Below are 26,796 nucleotides of genomic sequence, written 5' to 3'. Positions count from 1 at the left end.
ACTGTGATCATTTTATGGAAGAATTTCTATGATACTGTAAATAATAATGGGCAAGATAACTTTACTATTCAAATCATAAAACTAACAACTTTTTTGATTAGTCTTCTGGTTTTCTACAATTGTTGCAGATTCCTTAATCCCATTTCTGTGAGATTTTGCCATCTAGATTTTTTAAAATTATTTGCTAGATGACATTTTGCCAGGTGCTCCCCTTGCAGTGGGGGGAGTGAATGATCCTTAGCAGAACACGTCTGAGATTTTTCATATGTTCCTACAAGCTCCTTTATTCTAAAACTGACATGCTGCCTTTGCTGCTTGGAAGGTCAACATCTTTGTATGGAAATAGTTATGATGCACAGCAAATAAACTTTGAACAAGTTGCTCACTTTGTTCAGCATTATACATGCCTGTTTTAAGCTCTTTAATCCTCATCATGTTGCAAGGAAGCCTGCTCCTTTCATGCTCTGAGCAATAAAGCATCTTCCCAAGGTAGTGGGATAAGACCTAACCAGGCTTTGTCATACTTGGTTTGTGCTTCAGCTCCTGATGTCTCCTCTAAGTGTAGGATCACTGGTCCTGAAGTGAACGTTGCCCTTGATTCAGCTCTGCTTTCCATTCTGTGGTTGTGACTGCTGAACTTTGTAAACAAAATACTGTAATGATGAAGGTGTGCATTGTCTATGAATAAATCACTTACATAAAGCTGCTAATACTTCCCTTTTGCAGCTCCAGATCTCAAATATTGTTTATGAAGCTTTCAATTTATTTCATCTTGGTTAGAGAGAAATGCCGTGAATGATGAGTGGTGTGGCAGGGGACACTGCTGCCTTTTATTAACGGTGTGACATACCTGGAGGTGCCCTCATCTTTCCAACAGATCCTTGAGCTCGGGACACAGCTGTGGTGCTCATCAGTGTGGTCTCCCTTGTAGCAATTATTTTTCAATAATGTATATTATGTGTAGCAAAGAAAAAGAAAAGTTAGCATCTGTGCCATAAGAAACAATAAAGACTTTTCTGATATAAAAGTTACTTCAGACAGCTTTTTCATTACCAAAATATAATCTGAAAGCTTTTTGGGAAAATAACCTTGAACTCTTGACTTCTTGCGAAGTCAAGTGCCTTCTGTGCCAGGCGCTGCGGCCGCTTCTGCATTACCCGGGGCCTGTGGGGTGGAGGAGGCGGCGGCAGCCTGCCCTTCCCTCCCGGTGCTACCGCGCTGAAAGCGCCGCTTCTGACCGCTTCGAGCCCTGTGCTGGGGGCGCCGGGCGGGGCTGCGGCGGGAGGCGGGAGCGGGAGGTCGCCGCGGCGGCGGGAAGCGGTTCCGGGTCGGCGGCGGGAGCCAACATGGAGCCCGTGGGGCTGGCGGGGCCTCGCTGAGGGAGAGCCGGGCCGCCGCGGGGCCGCGCCGCCGCCATGTCGCTGGGCGAGTACGAGCGGCACTGCGACTCCATCAGCTCCGACTTCGGCAGCGAGTCCTCGGGCAGGGGCGGCTCCCGTGGCGGCGGCAGCCTGCCTGGCGAGCAGGAGGAGCTGCACTACATCCCCATCCGCACCCTGGGCCGCGGCGCCTTCGGCGAGGCCACCCTGTACCGCCGCACCGAGGTAGGCTGTCCGACGGCGCGGGACGGGCCCCTCCGGCCTGAGGAACGGGGCCCGGGGCCGCTGGCGGGGCGAGTGGGGCGGGTTCCGGAGGAGGCTGCTTGGAGGCCCCGGCGGGCGGAGAGCCGCAGCGGGGCTCGGCCCCGCGGTGACACCGGCCCCGTGCTGACTGGCCGGCCCCGCGGTGACAACAGCCTCATGCGAAGTGAAGTAACATCCGTCGAGGGGCACAGGGTTAGGGCTTCACGCATTTGAGCAGCGGCTTTTTAGTCCCCTGAAGTTTTGTAGGAAGATGTGGAGACTCTTGTGATGCTTCTAAATTCCTCATTTTTCTGTGTTTTGTTCCAGTCACAGAGGGCACAGGAGCATCTCATATAGGTAACTCCCTCATGTCATAAGCATATCAGCATAATGAGGGGAAAATAGCTGAAAAGCCAATCCTCCCATTGCTCCCAAGTCATCTAATCCCATCCAGTTTGAGCATAGTTGTGCATTCTATCAGCTGTCAAAGAAACACGCTTGACTTGGTTCCCAAGGGAAGGAAGTTCTTCAGGTTTTTTTGAGGCAAGGCCACCCTGAAGTGTCACAGCTCAAACAGTTGTAAGTGAACACTGTTCACTTAACAGGTCCCTCATAACATGTCTGACAATGTGGTGGGCCTAACAAGGGCAAAGGAAATTTGTTCTTGTTTCTTTTATTTATTTTTTTTTAAAGGAATACCTGAGTATTTGTAGTGGCTTGTGATCTTGTACAATATGAGATAGGAAGTACACAGTTCTCCCTTTATTGAACTGGAGTATGCTTGGTCTTTATTGAAACAAAGCAAACTCTCTGCCTTCTCCTGGAAATCTTGTAGTATGTGTTTTTTTGTTTTGTGTTTTTTTTGTTTTTTCAAAGTGAGTGCTGGCCAGCTAGAAAGATGGCTTCAGGCCGTCGCTGTTCCTAGTGACAAACAAAACCTCAAAACTCATTGTTGTGAAGAATCTTTGTCTGAAATCTGTAAGAGGCAGGAAAATCCCTTTACCTTACCTGAAATTTTAATTTCCTGCTACAAAGGCACATACTGTTCTCTTCGTAGTAGTGTATTTTTAATTAAAAGATGTGTGTTTTTGTATTTCAGGATGACTCACTTGTAGTGTGGAAGGAGGTGGACCTGACCCGGCTGTCAGAAAAGGAGCGTCGTGATGCTTTGAACGAAATCGTTATCCTTGCCCTGTTGCAGCATGAGAACATCATTGCATACTACAATCACTTCATGGACAACACCACGCTGCTGATCGAACTGGAGTACTGTAACGGTGAGATCCCTGCTCCCACTCACAGACAGGTGGCTGCCCTGTGGCTGAGTCACCCTCCTGCAGAACCTGCAGGGAATATTACTGGGGTGCCCTCAGGGGAGCGGAGGAGTAGAGGTGGATTTTGCTGCATAGCTCCTGAAGGAGAGATTGAGAACCCTTCTGAGTGATTTGTGTCTCAAGTGCCAAAGAAAAAAGCCCGGTGGTTACTGCAGGCAGTTCTGCCGGTGAATGATTTCTCAGGTCTTGAGTAGCTGGTGCAGTGGAAGAAGCGGATTATTGGTATTTAACGCTCCTAATGCGCTTTGCTGTGTTCTTTTTAGGAGGACGGTGGGAAAAGACCATGAGGATATTCAGACCTCTCTGACAGTACAGAGTGGGGCTGTTTTTCAGTAGCATCAGTTAAATAGATGCCTTCATTTGGCAGTAATAAATTTAAGCTCAAAAATCTACTGGCACACTGCAATCAGGACGTTTTCCTGCCTTGTACTATCAGCTTCTATGTTTCCTATTTAAAAACCAAACCCAAAACTGGTCCTTCTGGTGATCGAGAAAACTATAAAATTCCATCCAAGAGCAGATCAGATGATATCGTTTGGAGTTTGCAGGGGAAACAGTCCCAGCTGGGATGGAGAGATAAAAGGATTTGATACACTGTTTATTTCAGTAGTTCTCTGTGTGAGTTATTTGTCTGCCCCAAGAAGACTGGATGCTTGGGGCCATTATAAATTCAATGAAGGGCATAGAGAGAAGCTGCATAGTACTGATGTCTGTACACGTTTGTTAACATCTCTAGACTGTTTGTTTTACTTTGGGACAATAACCAAGAGGTGAGTGTAGAGCCTGCGTTGCTTGAATATGTCTGAGTGGTACAAAACTAGAGACATGAGAAAGAGGAAATCTCATTTAGGCTTATGGATATTGGTTTTGCCAATGTGTTAATAGTTGTTCCTGTGGCTTTTTTTCAGTGTACAAGTCCAAGATAATTTTTGAATAATTTTTAAAGTAAAGCTAGACCAGTTGCTATCAGACACTCATCAGAAACTAAAGTTTTTACTGCTTAATTTGGCACATCTCTTCTGGAGATCTAGGAAATACTTTCACGTTTGAGTAAATATTGTCTCCATTTTATAGGGGAGGAAGCCAAGTTATTGATTTATTTGCCTATAGTTCTGTGTATCATGGTACCGTAAGATTTGGATTTATCATGAGATAACATCAGTGAATACATCTGAAATAGATTTGGGAAGAAAAATCCTATGCAATACATTTGTTGAAGAGAGAATACAGTGTCAGAAGATTAGACACAATTACATGAAACAAAGAAGAAAATACTTTGGTTTTCATTTTAGTATGTGTGCATAGAGATATTGTTTATCTGAGTTGAGATATAATTTGTCTCCTTGTGTAGGATTTTGGTGATGTAGTACCTGTCATGCTGTGCTTTGGTTCAGAAAAGCTGCAAAAAGGTCGCAAGTCAGAGTTGAGGAACAGAATTCACTAAAAGCCTTCATAGTCTGAACCACTAGGAAGGAGGTTCATAAGAAGAGGCAGAAGTGAATAGTTGGGTTAAATTGTGAATGTGAAGAGTGATTTATAGGTAATTTGCAAATGTGAATATGAGGCAGAAGAAGGAAATGCTGAGAGCTAATAGCAAGACTGAAAGATAACAAATTAAGCAAAGGGAATCTTAATTAGAATATCAGAAAAATCTTCCTAACATGGAAGTCTGGTGTTTGTTACTGTTAGGACATAATACATGATAATTGGGAAATGGGATAGCAACAGGATGTGTTCAGAGGTTTGGGATTTACTGGTAGGATGCTAATCTGATAGGGAGTCTCGCTGCCTGCAGCCCTCAGCAAAATTTCTTTTATCTCTCCTTGATTTTCAGACTGCCGTCTTGAAATTGTCAGGTGCCCTGAAGAACCTGCTGATTTCAGGGCAGATGAAGGAGAGAGGCAGGTCAAAGCTGGGCAGTAAATGGGTAAAGGCAGTAACTTGTACTTTCAGGGACTAGTCTGAACTTATAATTGCTTTCTTTCTCTTTTTTAATGCATATTTATATATAATGCTGAGCAGGACAATCTCACGGGGTTTGCTTAACAGGTTATAAATGTTTACCTATCCTAATAAGTGCTCATAGGTAAAAAAACCAAGGACTGCTAGCCTATCTTACTGATTCACTTTTCAGAGAGTATTAAAAGGTGGGGTTATAGAAGAATTATCTCTGCTTAAGCATAGGTATGACAGTGAAGTTCCTAGAGGAAGATGAACTTAATTTTGTGATTACACTTCAGTGATGAATGCTCAGGGAGAGCCGTAGTGATTCATCAGATCTCTTAGGGCAGGGCTGTCAAACTCATTTTCATGGGGGGCCACATCAGCCTCATGGTTGCCTTCAAAGGGCCAAATGTAATTTTAGGACTGTATAAATGTAGGAGTAGTAGTGAAAGTGAATTTGACACCCCTGTCTTAGGGGATTTGAGTATTCCCAGAAGCACCTGAGCAGAGTAACTGCTGCCGTTAACTAAGATGAACCTCTCTCTCTCTCTCACTTATAATTACAGGAGGGAACCTCTACGATAAGATTCTGCGGCAGAAAGACAAGTTATTTGAAGAAGAGGTAACTTGAACTGGTTTAAGGGAGCAGTGGGGCTGGCCTAGTATTCTGGGGATCTGTTTGGTTATCTGTGTATTTATACAACATTTTTTCCCTAATGCTGGTGGTGAATTTCTGTGTATATCTGAGGACTGGCATCCTTCATCTCCTGTTGAACATTGCAGGCATTTATGGACTATCAGAAACTTTTTATTTTCCTTTTTATGTGTCCATAAGCAGTATAAACTTCCAAGGGAGGAATAATGAAAGGGAGCGCTCAACTGACTTTGATCACCTTATCTTGGCTAACATTTGACTTTAAAACCTCTTTCTGTGTTTCTTCCTAGTTGGTACTCAGTTTCTCTCTCTTAACCATTTTGTAGCTTATTTTCTGAGTAATTACCTTGAATCTGTCTCACCACAGATTTTTTTTCTTGTTCCTTTTTCTTTATTCTTTCCAAACTGATTTTCTGGTCTGCTTCTACCTCATGATGAGGTGGTTAATGTTTATACTTATCTTCTATAATGATTTCTAAGGCCTTCCAGCTCATGGTGGATATTAAATGGTCACAGTTCATATTCCTGGGAGCCTAACTAGATCTTTCCCAAGTGGTCATTAGCTGTCATTCCTAAGGCTTTTCACTTACTGAACTCTGTGATGCTTGTCAGGACAGACACGGTGACCAGCACTAGGGCAATCTACCTTTAGGAGTATCCTTTCAGAACTTTCCAAACCAGGAAATTCTGAATTTTCATGCTTCTGAAAGAGCACCTAAGTGGTTCAGTCAGACCCTCTTGCTATGTCTCTGTGTGTCAGGGGCATATGGGGTTGGGGGGGCAGTTTGAGCCTCACATAAGGGTTTTATTCCTACCTTTGCAGATGGTGGTTTGGTATCTCTTTCAAATTGCATCAGCTGTGAGCTGCATTCATCGAGCAGGAATTCTTCACAGGTAAGTGAGACATGCAGTAAAGTGAAGGTAACCAGTGTGGTTTGTGGATGTGGGTGCAGAACTCCTTTGAGTATTCTTTGCTTCTATGTTTAAAACAAGCATTGAGCTTCTCTCCAACACATAGCTGAACTGCCTAGATATTAAGTATCACTTCTGTGAAGAATTTTTAAAAAACCTCATGTGATAAATGTGCAAGAAATTTTCAACATGAAAATGGAATTGCTGTCTTTGATGCTGCAGCTTTGTGAACAAAGAGTTAATCCATGTAGCAAGGAAGTAAATTGGCTCTTTATTGACATAGCACATAAATGATGTTTGCTAAAGTGGGTAGCAAAAGCAGTTTCTACAGGCCAAAGATACTTCCCACCCGCTCCACAATTAATAACTTCAAACCAACATGTACATCCTTCTGTAATTCCGGGAGGGTAATAGTGATGGAGGCTGTGCATTGCTGTAGTATAACCCATGCAAAGATTTGTCCTACATTTGGCTGAATCTCATTTCTTCGACACGCTATTTGAGGAAGTAATATAGCTTATTAGCTGGTAGTAGTAATTTTGACATTGTCTCTGAGAGTTTAATGAGTAGCTGATTACCTTTTTGTGTTGCCCTTTTCTGTTTGGGAGGGGTAAATTTCTTGGCTTATGTGTGCTTTAAGGAGACCGTGATAATATCCTGGGCAGTAACTGCACGCATGGACAGCTGTGTTCAGCATGGTTGGATCGTGTGCTGCACAACCTCCTTCTCTCACACAGCTGTGTGAGGATGTTTTCTGTGGGACAGCATCCTGGTTGCTGCCATTCTGACTATTTGATAATTGGCAAGCCTTGCTAATGAAGGGTTGTTACCCTTGACAAAGTAGTGCCCAAGTTTTTGACCTAAAGCAGATCTCATGTCTGTCCTGCTTTGCAGTGGTTTCCAGCTTACCAACTCTGTTGCCTGTCTTCACAGCAGCGTTCGCAGTCTAGGAACACAGGTGGTCCCACATTCCTCCATAATAATTAATTGAACAGTTATTTAAATGTTTGCAGTGATTTCCTTCTGCTGCAGACATTGTCAGAGTGACCCAGGACTTTGCGATGCCCCAAGTGGATGAATGCAAAGTGCTGCTTTACTTGATGTTGTCCTGATCTACACTGAGAAGTTGTTGATGGTACGTTAGGAAAAGGGGTGTTATGAAGTGTTGGCCATGGGAAGCATATCATACAACGGGAGCTTCCTCTCTATTTAGAGCCTCGTATATTGATCTGTGATACTCCATGTAAATTGTTCTGTCTGGGAGAAAGTGTTTTCAGTGAATTTTGAATTCAGTGTTTTTGTGGCCATCAACCTGTTGATCTTCTGGGCGTGGTAGATCACAATATAAAGAGTTGTTCTTGATACATAAGGCAGAGGGATGTTATGCTTAAGTTCTAGAGTCATATCTGTTTCACACCCTCTGTGTGTGTGTTTATATTTGCATACATACATATTCATGCATACATTTATCTTTTTAGAGAGCTCAGCGGCTCCTGGCTTGGGTCTATTTATAAAACCAGGAAAAATAATACCTGCTCAATGACCTTCATATGAGAAGAAACTGAGAGGGGGAAAAGAAGTCTTTGATTTGTGACCTTTACATTAGTGTCTGGAGCCTGAGCCTTTTAGACTGTTGTGTTTGTGTGGAGATGTGATAAAACATGGATAACTGCAGTTACTGCCCCAGTACTTGGGGTCAAATTGCCTTTGCAGAGTTATGTGTGTGAGGAAGAGAGCTGGCGGAGTAGCAAGTACCTCATTTTGTGGGGGAGGTATTAGTAGTGTGTGGAAAACTGTGAAATCTGGAAAAATATTTGAATGTCTGCATTTCTTTTTCTCCTTTCAGAGATATAAAGACATTAAATATCTTTCTAACCAAGGCAAACCTGATTAAATTGGGAGACTATGGGCTGGCAAAGAAGCTGAACTCTGAGTACTCTATGGCTGAGACTGTGAGTATCTGCTGCCTTTGTGTGCAAACTGAGGTGTGTTTTTCTTTCATCACTGCATGACTTGCAGAAGACTTGGGATGCTGTATTATTCTTGCTGCTTGTCTTCTGTGGTGATTTCCTTTCCCTCTCTCTCATCTTACCTCAATGTTCTCTCAGTCACACTGGCATATTTGCTCGTGTGTTGCAGCCTGCAGTTATCCTTACTCCCAGGTTACCTTTTGGAGGTCTGTCACTCTGTAAGGCAGCAACAGACTGAAGATAAGTGCCACTGTGGGCATGAAATTGTGCCAGAGCCAGTATAGCTGTGCGGGAGAGCACTGCTTTTCTCTTCTTGCTACCTGGGCATGTTACTTCCAATGTGAAATGATGTAACATGAAGATGGTGCTTCCCAAAGGTGGAGAGACAGCCATATAGTCACAGCAACACAGCGCTTCCCCTCTGGGCTAGTTGAGCCCAGCTTAGCAAGTTAAATTGATTCGGTCATGCTGCTGTGCTAACAGAGGCATTTTGCCTCACATGGATCTGAGATAGGTTGGATGTGCTTGCCTGACATTGCACTGTGCCAGAGATGTGTTGTCTACCTTTTTAATACTCAGGCTCTGAACTGAATTGTACTATAAAGAAGAAAGAAAAGTACTTGTGCTTCTTACGGTAACCAGGTGTGTGATTTATTGATAATGCTCTTGGAGGAGGACAAAGCTTTGTAGGAGAGATTAATTCTACCAGGAGGCTGTCAAGCTTGGCTTTGTTCCAGACCCTTCCAGCAAGCAGCTTCTCAGCCAGAGTTGTGACACAGGGTAAGCTGTGCTGCAGGCTCCTGAAAGGCTCAGCTTGGACTTCGCAGCTCCATTAATTTCCATGGTGACCACTAGGCTTGGAAGGGGAGACTTTGTCTGGAGCTTCTATCTGCTAAAGGCCTTTATTATAGTTTGGGATGCAAGCCAGCGTGCACTTCCCCTTAGCAGGCTGTATTGTTACATTTAATGCAAGCTGCTAGTGTTCTGTTAGGATATGTAGTTAAATACTTGCCAGCTTCCTTCCAGAACATGAGTGCTGTTGTGCAGTTGTGCTGTATGTGGGAAATGAAGGCTACTGCATAAAGCCCTTGCTAAGCTGGGCTGCAGCAAAAACACTTCAATTTCATCACATTTTTCATGGCCTTCTTTCAAAGAAAAGTGGAATCTGCCCTATAAATTTACAGGTTTGGTTTTGCCTGTATTATGTGTTTTCAACTACAACTGTGAATTTTTTTTTTTTTTTTTCCTTTTTCAGTCTGAAAAATTTTGAACTACATATCTTCGACCATATTTCGTTCTGTGTATACTGACTGTGGCCGGACTAGTTGCTCAATTTGTGATTTATTGACCAGTGGCAGTCTGAAAGTAATTTTTTGTAAAATGAGTGCAAAACATGTTATTGTCGGTATTTGTAAGTGTCAAATTACAATTTTGTAAAAGGTTTACATCTTGTTTACTAAACACTGATTTCTTGATTCTTCATTTTTTCTTCCATTTACTGAGGAAGATACAGAAAATATGTCTGTGTCTCTCTTACAGAAAGCTTACATTATCCTTTGCTTAGAAAAGGTTTAGGTGCAGTGTCCTAGTTCTCCATGTGATACTCCAACTAGCTGGGCTTCTAAACCTTCCTATGGCTGGGACTTGCACAGCTCTGTAGCTGTCGTGCTCTGTAAAAGGGAATGAAAGGGAAACAGCAGGTTCTGAGTGTGCCCATGAGGTACCTGGTGTTCTAGCAGGCCCTAATGAAATACAAGCTTTGTAGTCCCTGGAGCTTTGCTGAGAGAGTTAAAAGAGGGCAACTATAAATATTTCCCATTCTTCTAAATTCAGTCTTTCCCATTTTGTTTCCTTGTCTAATTCTTTGCTAGGGAATGAGCTCCATTCATGTGGAAGCTTCATTCTTACACCTTTTATCATGTTTGTCTTTATGTCTCCTTGTGACTTTGAGTTATGCCACTTTTTCTCTTGTACCCAGGAGGGCTTCTGCATTTAAGTGCTGGGGTTTGGGATTTTGTGTGTGGTGGGGGTGTTTGTTTTAGACCAGTTGTTCAGGAAAGCCCACTTCTGAAGTGAAAGCCTTTAAGGTAGTATTTAAGCCAGCTTTCTACTTACTGACCCAGAAGCAACCCCTCTTTCATCAGAGACAGAGTGGCCTTTGTCCAGGCAGTGCCTTGTGATCAGACACAGTGGCTCCATAACCATGGGTTGGCATCTGCGTTTGGAAGCTTTGCTAGATCCCCTTTCCTTTAGCCTCTTATAAGGGTTTCCGTATGCCTGGTCAGTATTATGTTTAAGAGAGGGGCAAGTCCTTGCTGTGTTCTCATGACTACTGCTCTATTGAGGAGTATGTACCACATCAGGATCTGAGAAGAGAGGTGTGTGAGATCTTCTAAGAAACTTGGACACAGGCCTGTGGATGAGAAGGGAAGAAGCATGCTTGTTATTCCCATCCCTCCAGCATGTAGGTGGAGTGTGTCATCTGTGTTAGCTGCGTCTAGCTCTGATGCTCATGAGCCTATGTGAATGTGATGGATGCAGAGCTCTGAATTGAAGGCTGCTGGATTATTTCAGATTTTTAAATGTTCTTTTTTCCTAGCTGGTGGGAACTCCATATTACATGTCTCCAGAACTCTGCCAGGGTGTGAAATACAACTTCAAATCAGATATTTGGGCTGTGGGCTGTGTTATCTTTGAGCTGCTTACTCTGAAGAGGACCTTCGATGCTACTGTGAGTCTACAAACCAGGATGGACTGAGTAACCTTATTTTTTATCCCCCTGAGATTCATGTTTGGCTCATAGCTTTCTTAACTCATGTTTTTCTTTTATTGTTGTTTAAAGCTGCTGATTAAGAAAACAGTGGCCTGGGAGTGCCAGCTATAGCCAGAGAAAATGTCTGCTTGATTTGCCCTATCCTGCACATGCCTCTCTGGCTTCTGCCAAGCCCAGCCTTGTCTGCAGCCCTGGGTTTGCCAGATGCAGAATATAAGCTGTGCTAATTTGTATCATGGTTGTGAATGAAACATCCTTTTCTCTACAAGCAGGAAGTTTGTGATTGTCTAGTCTTTTTGGTTTTTTTCCGGCACTACTAGCTGTGAATTTTCTGTGCAGCATTCTGTAGCAAAAACAGCCTTCAAATTTCATAGTATTTAATCCTGTTAACCTTTCTCAAAGTTTGGGTGCAAGATAAGTATTGTCAAGCTGGCATAGGAGGATGAAAGGGAACATTGCCAGCTTGTGCCATGACATGGGAAAGCTGCTAGCTGCCATGGTGCAAGATTTTGTAACCCTTAAAGAAACAAGTGAAAATACCATCCTTTCCTGACTTCCCCTCATCATGGCTACTGAGTCTGCCCTAACTTTGCTGCTGTGTGGTGTTGCAATGGCAGTGCGCTGTGTAGGAGATACCATGCAGAGAGAAACCTGTTTTCCCTCCACTGTTAGGGAATTTGGTGAAAAGCTGGATGTTGCCACCGAGTCCTAGCTATCAGAGGTTCTGTTTCTGCAGGAATTGTTAGATTTCTGGAGAACCTGCTAGACAGGGGAAGCAGGCTGTGTCCTGATCGGAGAAGGAGAAAGAAAATAATGGTGGCCTGTAGTGTCTCTCCCTATTGGGTGCATTGTGCAGTTCAGTTCCCTTACAGCTGGTTTCTGCCTAGAATCCTCTGAACCTTTGTGTGAAGATTGTACAGGGAAATCGTGCCATGGAGGTTGATTCCACTGTCTACTCCCGGGAGCTGATCCAAATGGTGAATTCCTGCCTTGATCAGGTTGGTGAAATAGTGTTTAATTTTCAGATACCCTTCCCAGCTGCCTAGGCGATGTAATTCAGGCATGAAGGGTAATTACATGCCTGTTTTAACATGGGGGCTACTGATGCAGGGTAATTTCTGTGAGGCTTGAGGGACCACTAGGGCTGGGCTTCCACCAGTCCTCTGAAAGCGTTGTCTCAAGATACCATTCAGTCCTGCCAGGCTCTGGAGGGGTGCTGGGAATACTCTGATGACAATTATTTAAAAGGCTGGCAGAAGCAGTTATTTTATAATGCAGTGCTGCAGAGGCGGGAGCATCATCTCTGTACAGTCTCTTAAGGTTCTGTCTTTCTGACCATGACTCTGGCTTTCTGTGGGGAATTAATTTCTTGAGAGCAAACATAATATTGATACCTTCAGAACGTGCATATCCCTACTGCACATTCCTGGCATTTATCCCTATTCACTCCAAACATTTGAATTAATTCCTTTCCCTTCTGAAGAGAATCAGGGAAAGAGGTCCATGCAGAGATGAATGAGGTCTTCTGGCCCAAGATTTCATTGTAAATGATGAGCATTTCCCCAAGAATGACTTGTTGTTCACTTCTTTCAGGATCCAGAGAAGAGACCCACTGCAGATGAATTGCTTGAACATCCCCTTCTCAGCAAACGCAGGAGGTAATCAGATGGTCTTACCTGAAACCTGGAGAGGTGTCAGAGGGAACAGGAGGGTTTGTGCAGACTAGTGGTGTTTATGGTTTTGTAGCAAAGTCCTGAAGTTAATTTGCTCTGATGTGAAGCAGTTGTTGAAGAACACTTCATCCTCTTGAGAAGTGCGTTCTTGCTGTCTTGTCTTCTGATCTGATGTTCAGTTAGTGCACGGGTGTGGTGAGAAAGGTCTCTGCATCTGTTGTCTTAGAAGCTGTTGTGTTGAGAACTTCGAGGCATCACGTTCTGAGGCTCCATTGAAGAATGCTGGTTTGTGCTATTCAAACCTCTGTGAGAGAAGGGTCACAGAGATCCTCCTGTGCTCATTGGGAAAGGCCTTTCAAAATATACATATCATGCAATATAGAGACACTTGCTTTCTCTCTTTGTTGCCTCTGCCTTCAAGAGAGACTTGCATTGATAGTGGCTCCTTTTAGCTTTTAGTCTGCACACACTGTGTTTTTAGGAAAGGTGGACCATAATTCTGGACTGTTTGAAACCCACACTGGTTGCTTTGGGAACAGCAGACCTAGTCCTTTATAACAAGATTGTGTTGCTTGGTGGTCAGCAAAGTTTTGTCTTGCTGTATGTGCTGGTAAAAGCCCAAATTCTCATCATGTTTAGTTTTTAAGGTCATTCTTGTGCAATATGGGAATTGGTTGACCACATTCTGGTACATATATAGTTTGTTGTCCTCAGCTCTTGTGGAAGTTTGTTAGCTGTTTGGTATATTACTTCTGCCCTACTTACTGTGGGTTGCTGGGAGCTGTTAAACAGTTGCCACATTTCCTTCAAGAGGGAGCAGCATTTTATTGGAAAGGGAGGCAGTCCGTGCATGCTGCTTGTCAGTAAATTGCTTTGGGCAATGTTACTGTTTCCTAAAATGCTTTTTCTCTTTTGTCAGGGAGATGGAAGAGAAAGTCACACTACTTAATGGGCCAAATAAGCGACCAAGGTAATTATTTGGACATGTGTTTGAAAGGAAGTCTGGAGAGAACAGCTCTCCAGAGAGGAACTTTGCTGAGAGTGGTAATCTGTGACAACCTTAATGGAACAGTGTAGTTTAGAAGATCCCTAAATGCTAGGAATTTGACATAGTTATTACATGGCCCCATGTTTTACTCTGCCTTTTTTTATCCTGCTTATATGTATGGCTGAAGCCTTAGCTCAACCGGTCTCATACAGCTCTGATCTGTCCTACTGAGGATGTAGTTTTTACAGCCTGTGTAACTGAGGATATAATTTAGATCCCTCCTTTCACACAGATACCCTTGAACAGGAGGAATATGACTGAATGTTGAATATTAAGTGACTATAAATATCTTTCATAAAACTGGATATATGCAGAAATTCTCCACAGTCCCCAGCAAGCCTGTAAGCAGGGTTGCTGTGGGAAGCAGATGGCTTCCATGACGTGTATAGCTGTTTTTCTGTGGATTTGTCAGACAGAATTTGGTCTTTATTCCCTTGTGAACTTGGAAGTACTATCTGAGAACTTTATGTGAAATTCCAGTTCATTGTTGCTTACAATTTGCTTTGATTACAACTTCCATTTTGCAATCTGCTCGTGAGTTGATTCTTAGCAACAGAGTTATCTTTTTGCCCTTGGATGGGAGGCTGTGATTTAAATAAAGAGGATAGAGGGAAGTTAGAAGCTTTTGAATGCTTCTGTATTTTGAGCAAGATTTCATGACCGTTTGTAAGGCTTTTATTTTTCAAAAATGAGAACAGCTCCATGGCCATTCAGTGAAAGACCCGTCTTTTTAAATGATATCTAGTTGGATTGTAGGCTTTTTACAATGCTTCCCAGAGGCTACTTTCTCTGCTGCTCCTACACAGGCTTAATCCTGAGTCTCCTTATAGCACTTGAGGCCTCACAGCCACTCAACAAAAAGAACAGTTTGCCAAAATAAAAACCATAAATGGTTGCAAAGGGAAAACTGATAGACAACAATAGGAAAATGAGTGATGACAGTGACTGCAAACTCATGATTAAAAGCATGTATGTTTTTGGGGGGGCTCTTGTGCAGGTCAAGTACCATGAATGAGGCTCCCATTGCAGTGGTGACTTCGCGCACTAGTGAGGTGTATGTTTGGGGGGGCGGGAAGTCCACCCCCCAGAAGCTGGATGCCATCAAAAGTGGCTGCAGTGCACGCCAGGTGTGTGCTGGTAACACTCACTTTGCTGTGGTGACAGTGGAGAAGGAGCTCTACACCTGGGTGGTAAGTGAGAGAAACTGCAGGAAGGGGCTGAGGGTGGGAAAGGAGAGCACAGATCCACTCCTGCCTTTCATGAGCCTGTTAGAATCAGGTGGGCAAGCAGGTTGGAGAAGGAGAAATAGGATTGCAGTGGAGGCTGTGAGGCAGTCTGCTGTGGGGCTGACCCAGCTCTCCCAAGGCAAGTGTGGTTTTGGGAGAAGTGTTCCATTGTGGCTGTAAGTGTACTGGAGACTTGCTGTGCATTGGAGGATTGTAGGTGGTGGACTTCTAGGTCCAGACACTGAGTCAAAACATCTCTTCCTCCCCTTGTTGACTGCTAGAAATGCACTGGAGGGTTTGTGATGCTCTTTTGGCTTTGTGTGTTTTTGAGGGAGGTTTTTTGAGATCAGAGTGGGTGGGATGAGTGACCTTGTTGTAATACAGATGTCATCTGTGAGGCATCTTGTGGATGAAACCAGAGATGTCTTATACTAAATAATTCTGCTTTTTATGATGAATAGAAATTCTGAAATAGTTTAAAGTGAATTTAAAAAATTGACATATAATGCATTTAAAACAATTGAATCCAGTCTTCTTGGGCTTAGATGGTCAGTGACATGGAGATATTCTGCATCTCCAGGCTTCCACAGGCTTTTGTATTGATGATACAGAATCTTTTAAGACAAGATTAGAAAATACTGGTACATGAGTGAGAGGAGAAAGAGATCTGAACATGAGGAGAGCAACTTGAAGTCATTTGCTGGATGTTCCTACAAGAATGGCCACTTCAAACTTTCAGCTGGCTATTACTATTTTAGTTTTAGCTCAACACTACTCAGAGTTTTGTTTTTCCTATAGGATTGGTAGGTCTGGCCACTTCAGTGACACTTGTTCCATGTTATGGGTTTCTTTGCAGCCATTAGGATTTAGAAAAGTAAATGAAAAAGCTGAAGGATAAATTTTAGTCCTGCAGCAGGGAGTGGATTCTGTAGCCTGACAGATGAGAAGGGAGCAGGGGTTACTCACCAGCTGGTGGCTTGAGACCAGATCACTCCCTGTTGGAGCAGAACTGCCTGAAAGCCTGTGCTGCCATTTAGGATGTTGTCTGCTGTTGTGCTCTGTAGCAGCCTCTACCCTAACGTAGCTAACACGCTTTCTTTTGCTCTTTGCTGTCTTCTGTTGTTCACTCAAAGTGCTCTAATTGTTGGCACCATCTGTGGAGTTGTGGATACATAACCTTACCAGATGTTTCTGTCGTGCAGAATATGCAAGGTGGCACCAAGTTGCACGGGCAGCTGGGACATGGAGACAGAGCCTCCTACCGCCAGCCAAAGCATGTTGAGAAGCTTCAGGGAAAAGCCATTCATCAGGTGTCCTGTGGAGATGATTTCACAGTGTGCATCACAGGTGAGAGCTGGAAGGGAGACCACTGTTCTCTCACTTTGCTGAGCTGCGGAGATGTTTGTCTTCATAATAAGATCAGCAGAGCAGCTAAGGAGATAGTCCCGTATATTACTCACCCCTCAGTTTGGAAGATAGTAGATGAGTAGTGGAGATAGATCAATGTCGTTACTGAGAGGAAGATATTGACTCCGAAGAACACTGGGAGTTTTGCTAAAGATACGCTTTGCGTTGATGAAGCTGGGTGTTGAATGCAGCTCTCTGTGGCTGTGCAGAGTCCCTGCTCTTAACAGTGCATATGTTGCCTCCATACAAGCATGTATTAAAGACAGGAGCCTGAAGTCAAGAATGTAGATGTTTTTGAAACTTTTTGGACTGTGTGGGGAAAGAGTCATGCAATAATAAAAGATGATGCATATCTGAGATTCGCTATTTAATTCAAAAGTTTGAGACCTGATAGCTCTCTCTAGTTCTAGCCCTGTTCATACATTTAAAGATGTATTAGCTGTGGTGTTGTCTGTTATGGAAGAATTTGAATCTTGCTTTACCTATGAAAACACAATTCTCAACAAGGTAGTTTCCAGCTTGTTTTGCCAGTGCTGGAAAAGCAGAATTTTGGCAGAGATGAGCTCAGATGCTCAGTGTGCTGGAGTAGTGACTTAGGGAGCCACAGGATCGGTTTGTGGGTTTCTGTTAAAGAAAGCAGCAGATTCAGCCCAAAATTTTTTACACTGGTGGCCTGGAATAGCTGCAGGTCGTGGTGTAAGGTCATCCATCTTAATGTGAATAAGAAAGGACTCCATATTTTCCCCGTGACATTCTTCTGCATTAAAGAGGAGGATGATTACACAAAAGAGGTTGCTCTGGCCATGTCCTAAGTGGTTAACATGCCGCCTAATACAAGCTCTGTGTACTGACTGAGCTTCCTTTGTATCCTTCAGATGAGGGCCAGGTGTACGCCTTTGGCTCGGACTATTATGGATGCATTGGTGTTGACAAGGCTTATGGCTCTGAAGTGCTTGAGCCCCTGCAGCTGGATTTCTTTCTTACCAACCCTGTGGAGCAGGTCTCGTGTGGGGATAACCACGTGGCAGTGCTGACCAGGAACAGAGAAGTTTACACGTGGGGCTGTGGAGAGTACGGTAGGTAGAGTCTCCCTGGACCCTAAAGGCACTGGGCCATATGTCCACTCCAGGAAACATCGTGGTGCAGATGTGTAATGCAGAGCCTGGGTAAGGGCTGGCTGGTGTGTCCTGGGGACAAAGAACATTGTGTCTTTGGGGCTTTCTTTCCTTGTAAGGATGTGATCTGAGGACTGAGCCCTTGGGACTTTACTCTGGGAAGCTCTAGGATGCCACTTGGCTGTGAGTGGGGTCAGATTACCCTGAGGATTGGTAGGCAATGATGCACATAGGGGAGCAGGTTTCTAGTTCTGTAAGGAGATTCCTTTGAGACTATAGAGAGACAATACAATTTCTTAGGGGCAGGCACTCTGTGAGGCCATTTCTAACTGCAGTGTTTTCACTGATGCAGGGCGCTTGGGCTTGGATTCAGAAGAAGATCATTACACCCCTCAGAAGGTAGGGCTGTGACTACTTCTTCTCAAAATCTGCATGGCATAAATCCAAATTAGTTGCTGTTTGGAAATATTAACTGTCTGAGGCTCCGGTGTTTTTTTCTGAGGTATCATAGAGTTTGCAAGGGTTTTAACTTCCTTACTTCAGCTTTTCTTCATTTGTCCATAGGGATCATGGCAGAGGGACATGTCACTCACAAACCAGCCAACATCATGACTTAGAGCTTCATTGCTCTGATCTTCAAGCTGGAACTGTAAATGCCCAACTTAATGTTGTAGAAATCATAGTAGGAAATACCAAATTGTATACCTTGGGTCTGTAGAGGAAAGTTGCAGCAGTGCAAACAACTTGAGTCTTTGTATTTGATGTAATGAGTTACAGATGAGTTGAAAGTAAAACCTTCTTGAAATACAGTGCTGGGGTAGTTGAGGTAATCTAACCCATTGCGGGTTAGAAACTAACGAGGATGTGCCTGGAAGCCAAGTATCTGTGGTTACACAGTGTCACACTCACACAGCGCAGACCCAGCTCGGCTTGGCTAAATGGGTCTGGTGCTTATAGACCCCAGCTGGCCAGGATGCCTGTGCACCAGTGTCTGCATACAAGGTCTAGAATGCCCTGGGTTCCTGCATTGTGACTGGAGTTTCAGTATGCTGTAGACACTATGATATTCTTGCACCTTCCTTCAGAATAACGGCAGTGTGTGTTGTCAGTGGCCAGCATGTTTTGCATGTGCCAGCTTCTATGTAGTAGATATTGGGATTCTGATTTTCTTGGGATATATTTCTTCCACACAGGTGGATGTTCCGAAGACCTTAAACATTGTGTCTGTTCACTGTGGCTGTGATGGGACTTTCCTACTCACACAGACAGGCAAAGTGTTGGCATGTGGACTCAACGAGTTCAACAAACTGGGCCTGAATCAGTGCACATCAGGGATAATCAACCATGACGTAAGTGCATTTGGGTCCCTGGCTCCAGCTCCCAGCAGTCTGTTGTATATGGGGAAATGGAGGTCCTGTGACCGTGACAAAGTGTTCACTAGCTTTGTGCCAATTTGTTAGTTCCAGTCCAAGACAATGGATACTGGAATTGCAGGAAGAGGCAATTTCTTCCTCAGTTTCCTGTCTGCCCTATGGGCTCTTGTCAGATCTGAGGCAGTGAAGCAGATAGAGCGCTGCTCTGCAGCGACTTAGCCAGTGACATGGATTCTAGCAGTTCTTTATGATATCCATGTTGGGACTGCCCAGGTTAATGTTGTGGTCTGCCAAGACCTGCTTGTGTAGGTCTTAGCTGATGAGTGTGTGTTTTTTCACTCTGTGCTTACCCACGTGTTTTCTCAGACATATTGTGAGGTGCCATATGCCACTTCCCTTACTTTGGCCAAGCAGCTGTCCTTCTACAAGATCCGTACCATTTCTCCAGGGAAGACTCACACAGCTTCTATTGACGGTGAGCCCTGTGTATTAAGTGAATACTGTTTGCTACATTACTTTACATCAGCTTTGCCCTTTTAGCCTGGCCCTGAACATTGACGGTTGTGCTTTGGTAGCAGGGCTCATGCGTGCTCCAGGAACCCAGGATTCGTGTTCCTCAGCAGTGTTGCCTCCTGGTCAGCTGAAACAGCAACATCAGTTTCTAGCTCAGCTTTCTTGTTTTTAAAGGGGAGGAAAAAAAACGTTCGGGGAAGAATCGTGCTCTGGGACAGCGAAGCAATGATTTATGGCAGCGTTAGGCTTTACCCAAGTGCCACCAGTCAGAGGGCTGTGAGAAGTCCCAGCCCCCAGCATCAGAAAGTGGAGCAATGGGAGAAGGAGCTGAGGAGGTGTTTCCATGCTGAAGCCATTCCTCTTGGCTGGTGCTGTCCCCTCCCGGCCTGGCTGGCTTCTCAGCAGAGTCTGTCTTGGCCATGGATTGTCACTGCTGGTTTTCTGCACGCATGGCTGCTTCCAGAGTTGGGCCCTCACTGTGACTCTCTCCTTGTTCCTCCCCAGAGCGAGGCCGTCTGCTGACCTTTGGCTCCAACAAGTGTGGACAGCTTGGTGTTGGAGACTATAAAAAGCACCTGGGAATTAACCTGCTGGGAGGCCCCTTGGGGGGTAAGCAGGTGATCAGGGTTTCATGTGGAGATGAATTCACCATAGCTGCTACTGACGGTGAGTGAGCCTTTGTGAAGTTGTGGTGGCTTCCTTTGAAATAGATCTGCAAGGGTGGTTAACTGGCTCCTACCAAGCAATTCCTAGACCACCCCTGCAGCACTGCACTGAAATAAATAAATCCTCCTAGCCTGGGGCTGTCTGGCCCCAGCACTTGTGCCGATGCAGTGCCAAGCGTTTGCTGTTCCTGGGGCTGCAGAGTGCTGGCTTGATGGCTGCCTGTTAGATTCGTTATCAGTTTGTTCTCCCACTGGCAAACTGGAGCTGGTGGATTAGATACTTTGGGATAGCAGTTACAGCAGAGAGGCTGTGATCCTTGTAGCAATTACAGGCTAAGGGGGAGTGAGTGAATTGAGGCTCCTGAATCTCTTTTTCCTCAGACAACCATATCTTTGCCTGGGGTAATGGCGGGAACGGGCGTCTGGCAATGACGTCGACCGAGAGGGCTCATGGCTCAGATATTTGTACCTCATGGCCTCGGCCAATATTTGGATCATTGCATCATGTTCCAGACCTGTCATGCCGTGGCTGGCACACCATCATTGTTGTTGGTAAGTGTAAGTTTAGGATGAAATTTTGGGATCTTGGTTATGATCATCTATTGCTTGCCAGGACCTAGACTATAAATCCTGCCTGGGAACAGGCGAGGTTGCTGTGGCGTAATGTGGCAAACTGCCCTGAGCTCTAGGCCTGCGATATTGGCTTTGTTGTGTGCTGTTGTAGGAGTCATTTTGCTTTCCATGTGGCACTCTAACTGGAAGTACGCTTCTCTCCTTGCAGAAAAGGTGTTGAACTCTAAAACAATCCGATCCAACAGCAGCGGCTTGTCCATTTGTACTGGTAAGTAACCTGCCCTGGGGAGCTGGGGTTTAAGTCCATTCAGTGGTCCGTTTGAGTGGGTGCAGTTTGGTCCTGCAGCATGGTTTCTCTGTGTTTGAAAGGCCTCACAGAAGAGCTCAAAGAGAGGAAATCTATAGGATGCTTCAAAAAGATGGACCCGGTTTCAAAGCAGTGGGATTTCAAATCGAGTCCATCTTTGTGAAACAGCCTGTAGCTGGTGCTGTACGTGGGAAGGGATGGGCCAAAGCTGGAAGAGAACTGAAACAGAGGAGGAGAACATGGATGCAGCAAGGCCTTTGTAGTTGAGGAACTTCAATTTGACAGTGAAAATCTGAGAGGAATTCACTGAAGGGATCTGGTAAGGGAAAGTGGCTATGTGGCAGCTGTTGGAGAGATGGAGTCCAGTTTCTTGGACCCGTGGGAGGGCTGGGGCCAAGAAGCTGCAAGAGGCTGCTGCACACAGGGCCTTTTTGGGGAGCCTGCAGGGAGTGTTAGTAGATAAGGTGTTGAGGGAGGTGCCGCTAGCATGTGCTCTCACCGTGGTTGCACCGCCCAAATTTCTGCATCTTCTCTGCTCAAGCTGAGGTTTAGCAACAGGAATAGCAGAGGTGGAGAAAATACAAAGTTTTTGCTCTTGTTTGCTAGCGGCTCAGAGCTGCACAACTGGAGGAGGAGAAGAAGAGGATAATGAGCAGGAAGCGGAGACCCCCAATCCCAGTGGAGGCTTCCGGGGAACCATGGAAGCTGATCGTGAGTTGGGGGGCTGGATCAGCACCACAGAAGCTGCGGGAGGCAGCAGTACTGACAACAGCTCCTGCCCTGGCTGGCTGCGGAAGGTAATGTGGTGTCTCAGAAATGCCTTGAAATGAGGATCTAGGCTGAGGAAAAGCCAGTGACCGCTTTCACCTTTAAGGGATGCTCTTAAACGTTCTCAGAACCGTGCTATGCGGGGAGCCCTTTAAGCCTCACAGCCTTTTTTACCACAAGAGGGTGTTGGTGCTTTGGTTGAGGGGATGAAGTCAGCTGCAGCAAGGCAGGCTGGCCTGACAGTGCTGCTTTTGTGTATGCAGGAGCTGGAGAATGCTGAATTCATCCCTATGCCTGACAGCCCTTTTCCTCTGAGCATGGAATCTTCAGAGCCTGAGAAGGAGACTCTCCCTTACCAGAAACTTCAAGGACTCAAAGTGGCCTCTGAGGAACCTGTTGGATTAAACAAGCCCAAAACAGAGCCCTGGGTAATGGTATCCAAGTGAATGCTTGACCAAAATCTCTTGGAGACCCAAAATGACAATATGTTTGAATTATGGGGAGAGCTGAGAAGAGGGTGTTGGATTGGCCTAATTCATCTGAGTGAGGAAAAGAGGGCTGTTGATAGTCAGAGATGATGCTGCAAAGAGAAAAATTCACAGGAGTCTGGAACACAAAGCTGAGGCTTGATCAGACTGAAAATGAGACCAGTTCTATGGAAAAATGCAGTTAATGTAATTGGAAAAAAAAGGGAAGCCTACTGTTCAGAAGCCTAGCAGAAGGTAGAAATTTAGAAAGCAGGACTTGATGTAAGAGAGGAAGAAGAACTGATACAGAAAATCACTGAGAAATTACAGCCTGAGAGGCTACTTTATTCCAGGGGCTTTCTGTCCCAAAAGGACGCACAGATCCCAGGCTTAGGGCAGGGGGTTTAAACCAGATGGATTTCGGTGATGGGAACAGCTTTCCCAGAAAAAGGGGGAAGTTAGTGGCTTTGTACAGAAAATATAACAACAGGTAGCTTGCTGACATTGGCTGCTAGAGGTTTGGGAAATTGGGAAAGGCACTGGAGTAACACTTCCTATGCATGGTTTCTTCTTGTGGCGTGTACAACTCCTGGCTTTGCACTCAAACCTGGCCTGATGTCCCTGTGTCTTTGCAGCCTACTTGCCTGAGCCCAACCTTGCCATGTGGTGAAGGGAAGGCTGTGTCTCCTGTTGCGGGCTGTATGTGCAGTGCTCTGCAAGTGGAGGTGACGCACCTCAGAGGCCTGGTTTTACAGTGTCTGGATGATCAGAAGAAGCTGCAACAGGAAACTGTTCGTCTGAGTGCCCAACTCCAGCGGTTCTGCAGGGGGACGGAGGGAATGCAGCAGGTGAGGACCCATTACTTGGGTGCACATCCATGGTCAGGGCTCACTACGCTGATCCCAGCTCCGGCTGTGCAGAATGAAGCAGCTCTTAACAGATGTTGCTCTTGGAGCAGAATGGGGGGACTGAGCATGGTGCTGGTCTCTTGTTTGAGCTGCTGATGCAGGCTCTGGTAGTAGCAACACAGATGAAGCCAAGAAGACAGTTTCCTGTGAGGACAGCTCAGTCCTTTAGGGACCTGGGATTCTCTTTTATTTCTCCTGGTGAGAAGGAATGGGCAGTGAGATGTCACAGAGAGTCCCAAATGGCTGTGGAGAATAGGAACTGTGCCTTGTATGGCTCCTAGCTTCTTTGCAGCCAGTCTTAGAGCTGTTTGGATAACTAACTGCTGTGTGTTTTGGCAGGTGGAGGTTCATTCCAAAGGAACACAGACAGCCAGAGAGGAGATGGAAGTGGATCCAAAACCTGACTTGGATTCAGATTCATGGTGTCTCCTGGGAACGGACTCGTGCCGCTCCAGCCTCTAGTCTCCTGAGCCCACTGGGATCCATCTAATTTCACAGCACACTAACCGAATGCAGAGAGCGGCTTTCCTGGCTTCAGGTCACTCGCAGACAAGGAGTGAGGTCGGAGGCTCCAGAACAGCACCTGTGTACGTTTGATATGAACTGGGAGTGAGTTTGAGAGGGGAGGGCCCCTGAGCTCTAGGCCAGCTCAGTGACTGAAGCAGCAGCAGCTCCTCTTTGTACCTTATCTGTCAATTCTGCACGTGAGACAGAACGGCCCCATTACGGTGATGGCTCCAATAGCGGCTTGTGGCCCTTTCATTGTTTCACTGCTTCTCGGGAGCTGCCTTTGGGACCCCAGCATTCATCACTGCATCTCTAGATGACAGGAGGAGACATGTTTTGTACTGAAGCTGGTTGAACCATAAGACTTGCCACCTCCACTTCAAAGGGGTGAAGGACTAGGATCCTCTCCCTACCATATGGTAAGGCCCAGCTGATGAGGCTGCTCCCCTCTGCTCAGGGGCAGAGGGAGGAGGGAACGTCTCACCCTGGAGGCAGTGGAGATCTTCCTCTTAGGGAGATAATGGTAGGCAGCATGTCCTTGGCCTCAAGGCACAGCTTCTGGCCATTTGGCTGTGTCCAGTGGCCTGTACAGACAGAGTTTAAAGGCTTTATTCTGGGTGCCTAGAGCTTTCCATCTTCCAGGCAATGCACCGAGATGGGTGAATCAGGTGTCATTTCCAATAGCAAGGGTGGGGACTGTCTGAGATGGGATCTCCGGTTGTCAGTTGCAGACCACCTGCTTCCCAATCAGATGACAAACATCTGGGCCTCAGACTAAGTTGCCCATTTCTTGCTCCAGCTGTTCAACTTTATTTGGGTGCTAGAGCTTCTGGTTTCTTGGCATAAGCCCATAGCTGCTCCCTGCTTGGCTTCTGTTCTGCTCAGCCCCCAGTGCCCACACTGTGTGTGGGTGTGGGAAGAATCAGTGTTTTTCCACTTAGTGTTTTGATGAAGCTGGAATGCAGTTTCTTACCCAGAATAGGTCATTAATGCTGTGGTCACAGGATGCAGCCTTCTCCAGTGACCATGAACGATGAAGTCTCTGTCTGGAATTCACCTCCTTTCTAGAAGCGAGAGGCTTTCCCAAGAAAATTGGAGATGGGAAGAGGCATGGTGTGATGCTCAAGATTTCCTCATTTCCTGTTAGATAATGAGGTTAATTTTATTCCCCTTAAATTTATTAGCAAACTGACTTTGAAGTAAGCTTATGGGATTGGTAGGATCCCTGGGAGCAGCTCGCCTCCCCTGCCTTATGTGAAGCCTCTAAGGAGTCCTGAGTCCTTCTCACCTTTGATGTGAGAGTGGAGTTGTGGTTTCATTAGACTTAAACCGTCCCCATCAATGGCATGTCACTAGAATTGCCTTAGGTCTATTGGAGTTGGGTATCCTATCACCTCTCCTGGACTTCTTTTGAGAGACTGTTCTGGGGGAGCCAGCATTCCCCATTTGTCTCTAGAGGTGGATACCAAACCATTTGTTCGTAACATATGATACTTAAATACTACTTTGGTGCCTATTGCTCGTACCTTGGAGCTGAATCAAGTGCAGTCTTTCCAGTGCAGTGTCCAGGGCAAGGATCGCACCGGTGTGGCCATCTGTTGTTACTGAAGGACAGGCAGGAGGACAGCCCTCCTGGAAGGTGGTGAGCATCAGGTGCCCTGCTGCAGCCGCACTGCTTGGTTGCCCTTGTGACTGCTCTGCTTTCCCCCATGTGCATTGGAGCCTCTTCTCAGGTTCGGGTCCCGGCTTGAGGGTTGTTGTTGCAGTGGGAAACGATTGAGTTGGCCATGCTGCGGCAGTGCCTTTGAGGAGCGAAGAGCTGAGCCTGAGCCATGTCCAATAAGCAAGCACCAAGCTGATGGGAGTCGCTCTCCTGCAGTGCACTGCTCTCCTCGTGTCTCAATGCTCTGCAGTTGGGAAGCTAGGTGCACAGACCAGATTCCCCTTGGATCTAGTGGAGGGTTAGGGTCCCTGACAGAGGATGCCCTGTGCTCCACTATCTCATACGTGCCTTAGAAGAGTCACGCTATCCAGGTTGTGCCTGTTACAGACCATGGATTTCACACCAGCCAGCTATGCAACCAGAAAAGCAGTTTAAAGCCAGCACCATCATCTTGGGCTGAAAACAGAATGGCAAGTGGGCAGAAGTGCCTTTGAGCAGTTTCAAACCCTTTTTACTTCTCCCCTTCTTGCAGTGCTAGCTCCATATGTGTTGGTCTCCTGCTAGTATTGCTACTGAGTTGTTGTAGTGGAACACAACTTTTGCCTGCTCTGACACTCTGGCTGAAAACTAGTTTGTCATTGTCTTTTTTTTGAAAGGTTAAAGGGTGGAGTGGTTTGGAGTTTCTGTTTAAATAAATGTTTAAACTCAATCTCCTGTGTTTGGAGTAATTTTTTTCCCTTGCCCCCCTCCCCACCACGAGAGGAAGGGGAAATATGCATATAGTCTGCTGGCTTCATGGCATTCTGTTGTTTAATTCTTTTTTTTTTGAGGGGGGGGGCTTACAGAAAGGGGGCCAAGCAGCTTGCAGGTTCTTTGCTATGGGAAAGAAAATGTCAGGTTCTGTGTCCCTTCATTTAAAAAATAAACAACAAGCAAACAACAAAACAACTTTTTTTTTTTTGCTGCTGCATATCCTCCTAGTGATGTCAGGGGGCTTTTATGTGTGTGTTTATTTCAATAATTTGTGTGCCAAGTAGGAAATGAGTAATGGGAAGAGAGAGGCTCAAAAGGAAGAAGTACCTGTTTCTCTCAGAACAGCTTCTACTGAGCATGAAGGCCTACAGACCTGCCTGACACCTGCTCAGCTAACTGTTCTGCACACTGTACTTAATGCCTGTCACTTCTGACTTTTTTTCAGGGTTTTCAGTAAATTGTTTAATGTCTTGAGAGGTAGAGCTGGCTTAAAGACTTAAAATTCACCAGAGATTGGGATACTGAAAATGCAGCCTGGCTGTTAGAATGGGATTGTACTGCAGTAGCAGAAAGGGAAGCTGAGCTGGCAGGAATAACAGCTTGAGTTGTGCCAGCGCAAC

The 26,796-nt window shown here is 45.4% G+C and overlaps 1 protein-coding gene across 1 annotated transcript; it reads left to right on the top strand.

Moving 5' to 3' along the window:
* The first annotated feature begins 1,312 nt into the window (after positions 1-1,312).
* Positions 1,313-26,132, top strand: NEK9 (NIMA related kinase 9). Its single transcript, XM_065838634.2, has 22 exons — positions 1,313-1,604; positions 2,722-2,899; positions 5,467-5,522; positions 6,379-6,449; positions 8,314-8,419; positions 11,037-11,168; positions 12,098-12,208; positions 12,804-12,868; positions 13,803-13,853; positions 14,929-15,121; positions 16,360-16,504; positions 17,440-17,640; positions 18,032-18,078; positions 18,873-19,028; positions 19,419-19,527; positions 20,070-20,231; positions 20,612-20,782; positions 21,012-21,071; positions 21,717-21,907; positions 22,142-22,306; positions 22,981-23,193; positions 23,593-26,132. Exons 1-22 carry the CDS (start codon positions 1,416-1,418, stop codon positions 23,713-23,715), a joined length of 2,895 nt encoding a protein of 964 aa, XP_065694706.1. The 5' UTR covers positions 1,313-1,415; the 3' UTR covers positions 23,716-26,132.
* Positions 26,133-26,796: the final 664 nt, after the last annotated feature.

Source organism: Patagioenas fasciata, chromosome 5 (genome assembly GCF_037038585.1).
Source record: "Patagioenas fasciata isolate bPatFas1 chromosome 5, bPatFas1.hap1, whole genome shotgun sequence".
Lineage (NCBI taxonomy): Eukaryota > Metazoa > Chordata > Aves > Columbiformes > Columbidae > Patagioenas > Patagioenas fasciata.
The sequence above is the reverse complement of the archived record's forward strand: the minus strand, read 5'-3'. Positions and strand labels throughout refer to the sequence as shown.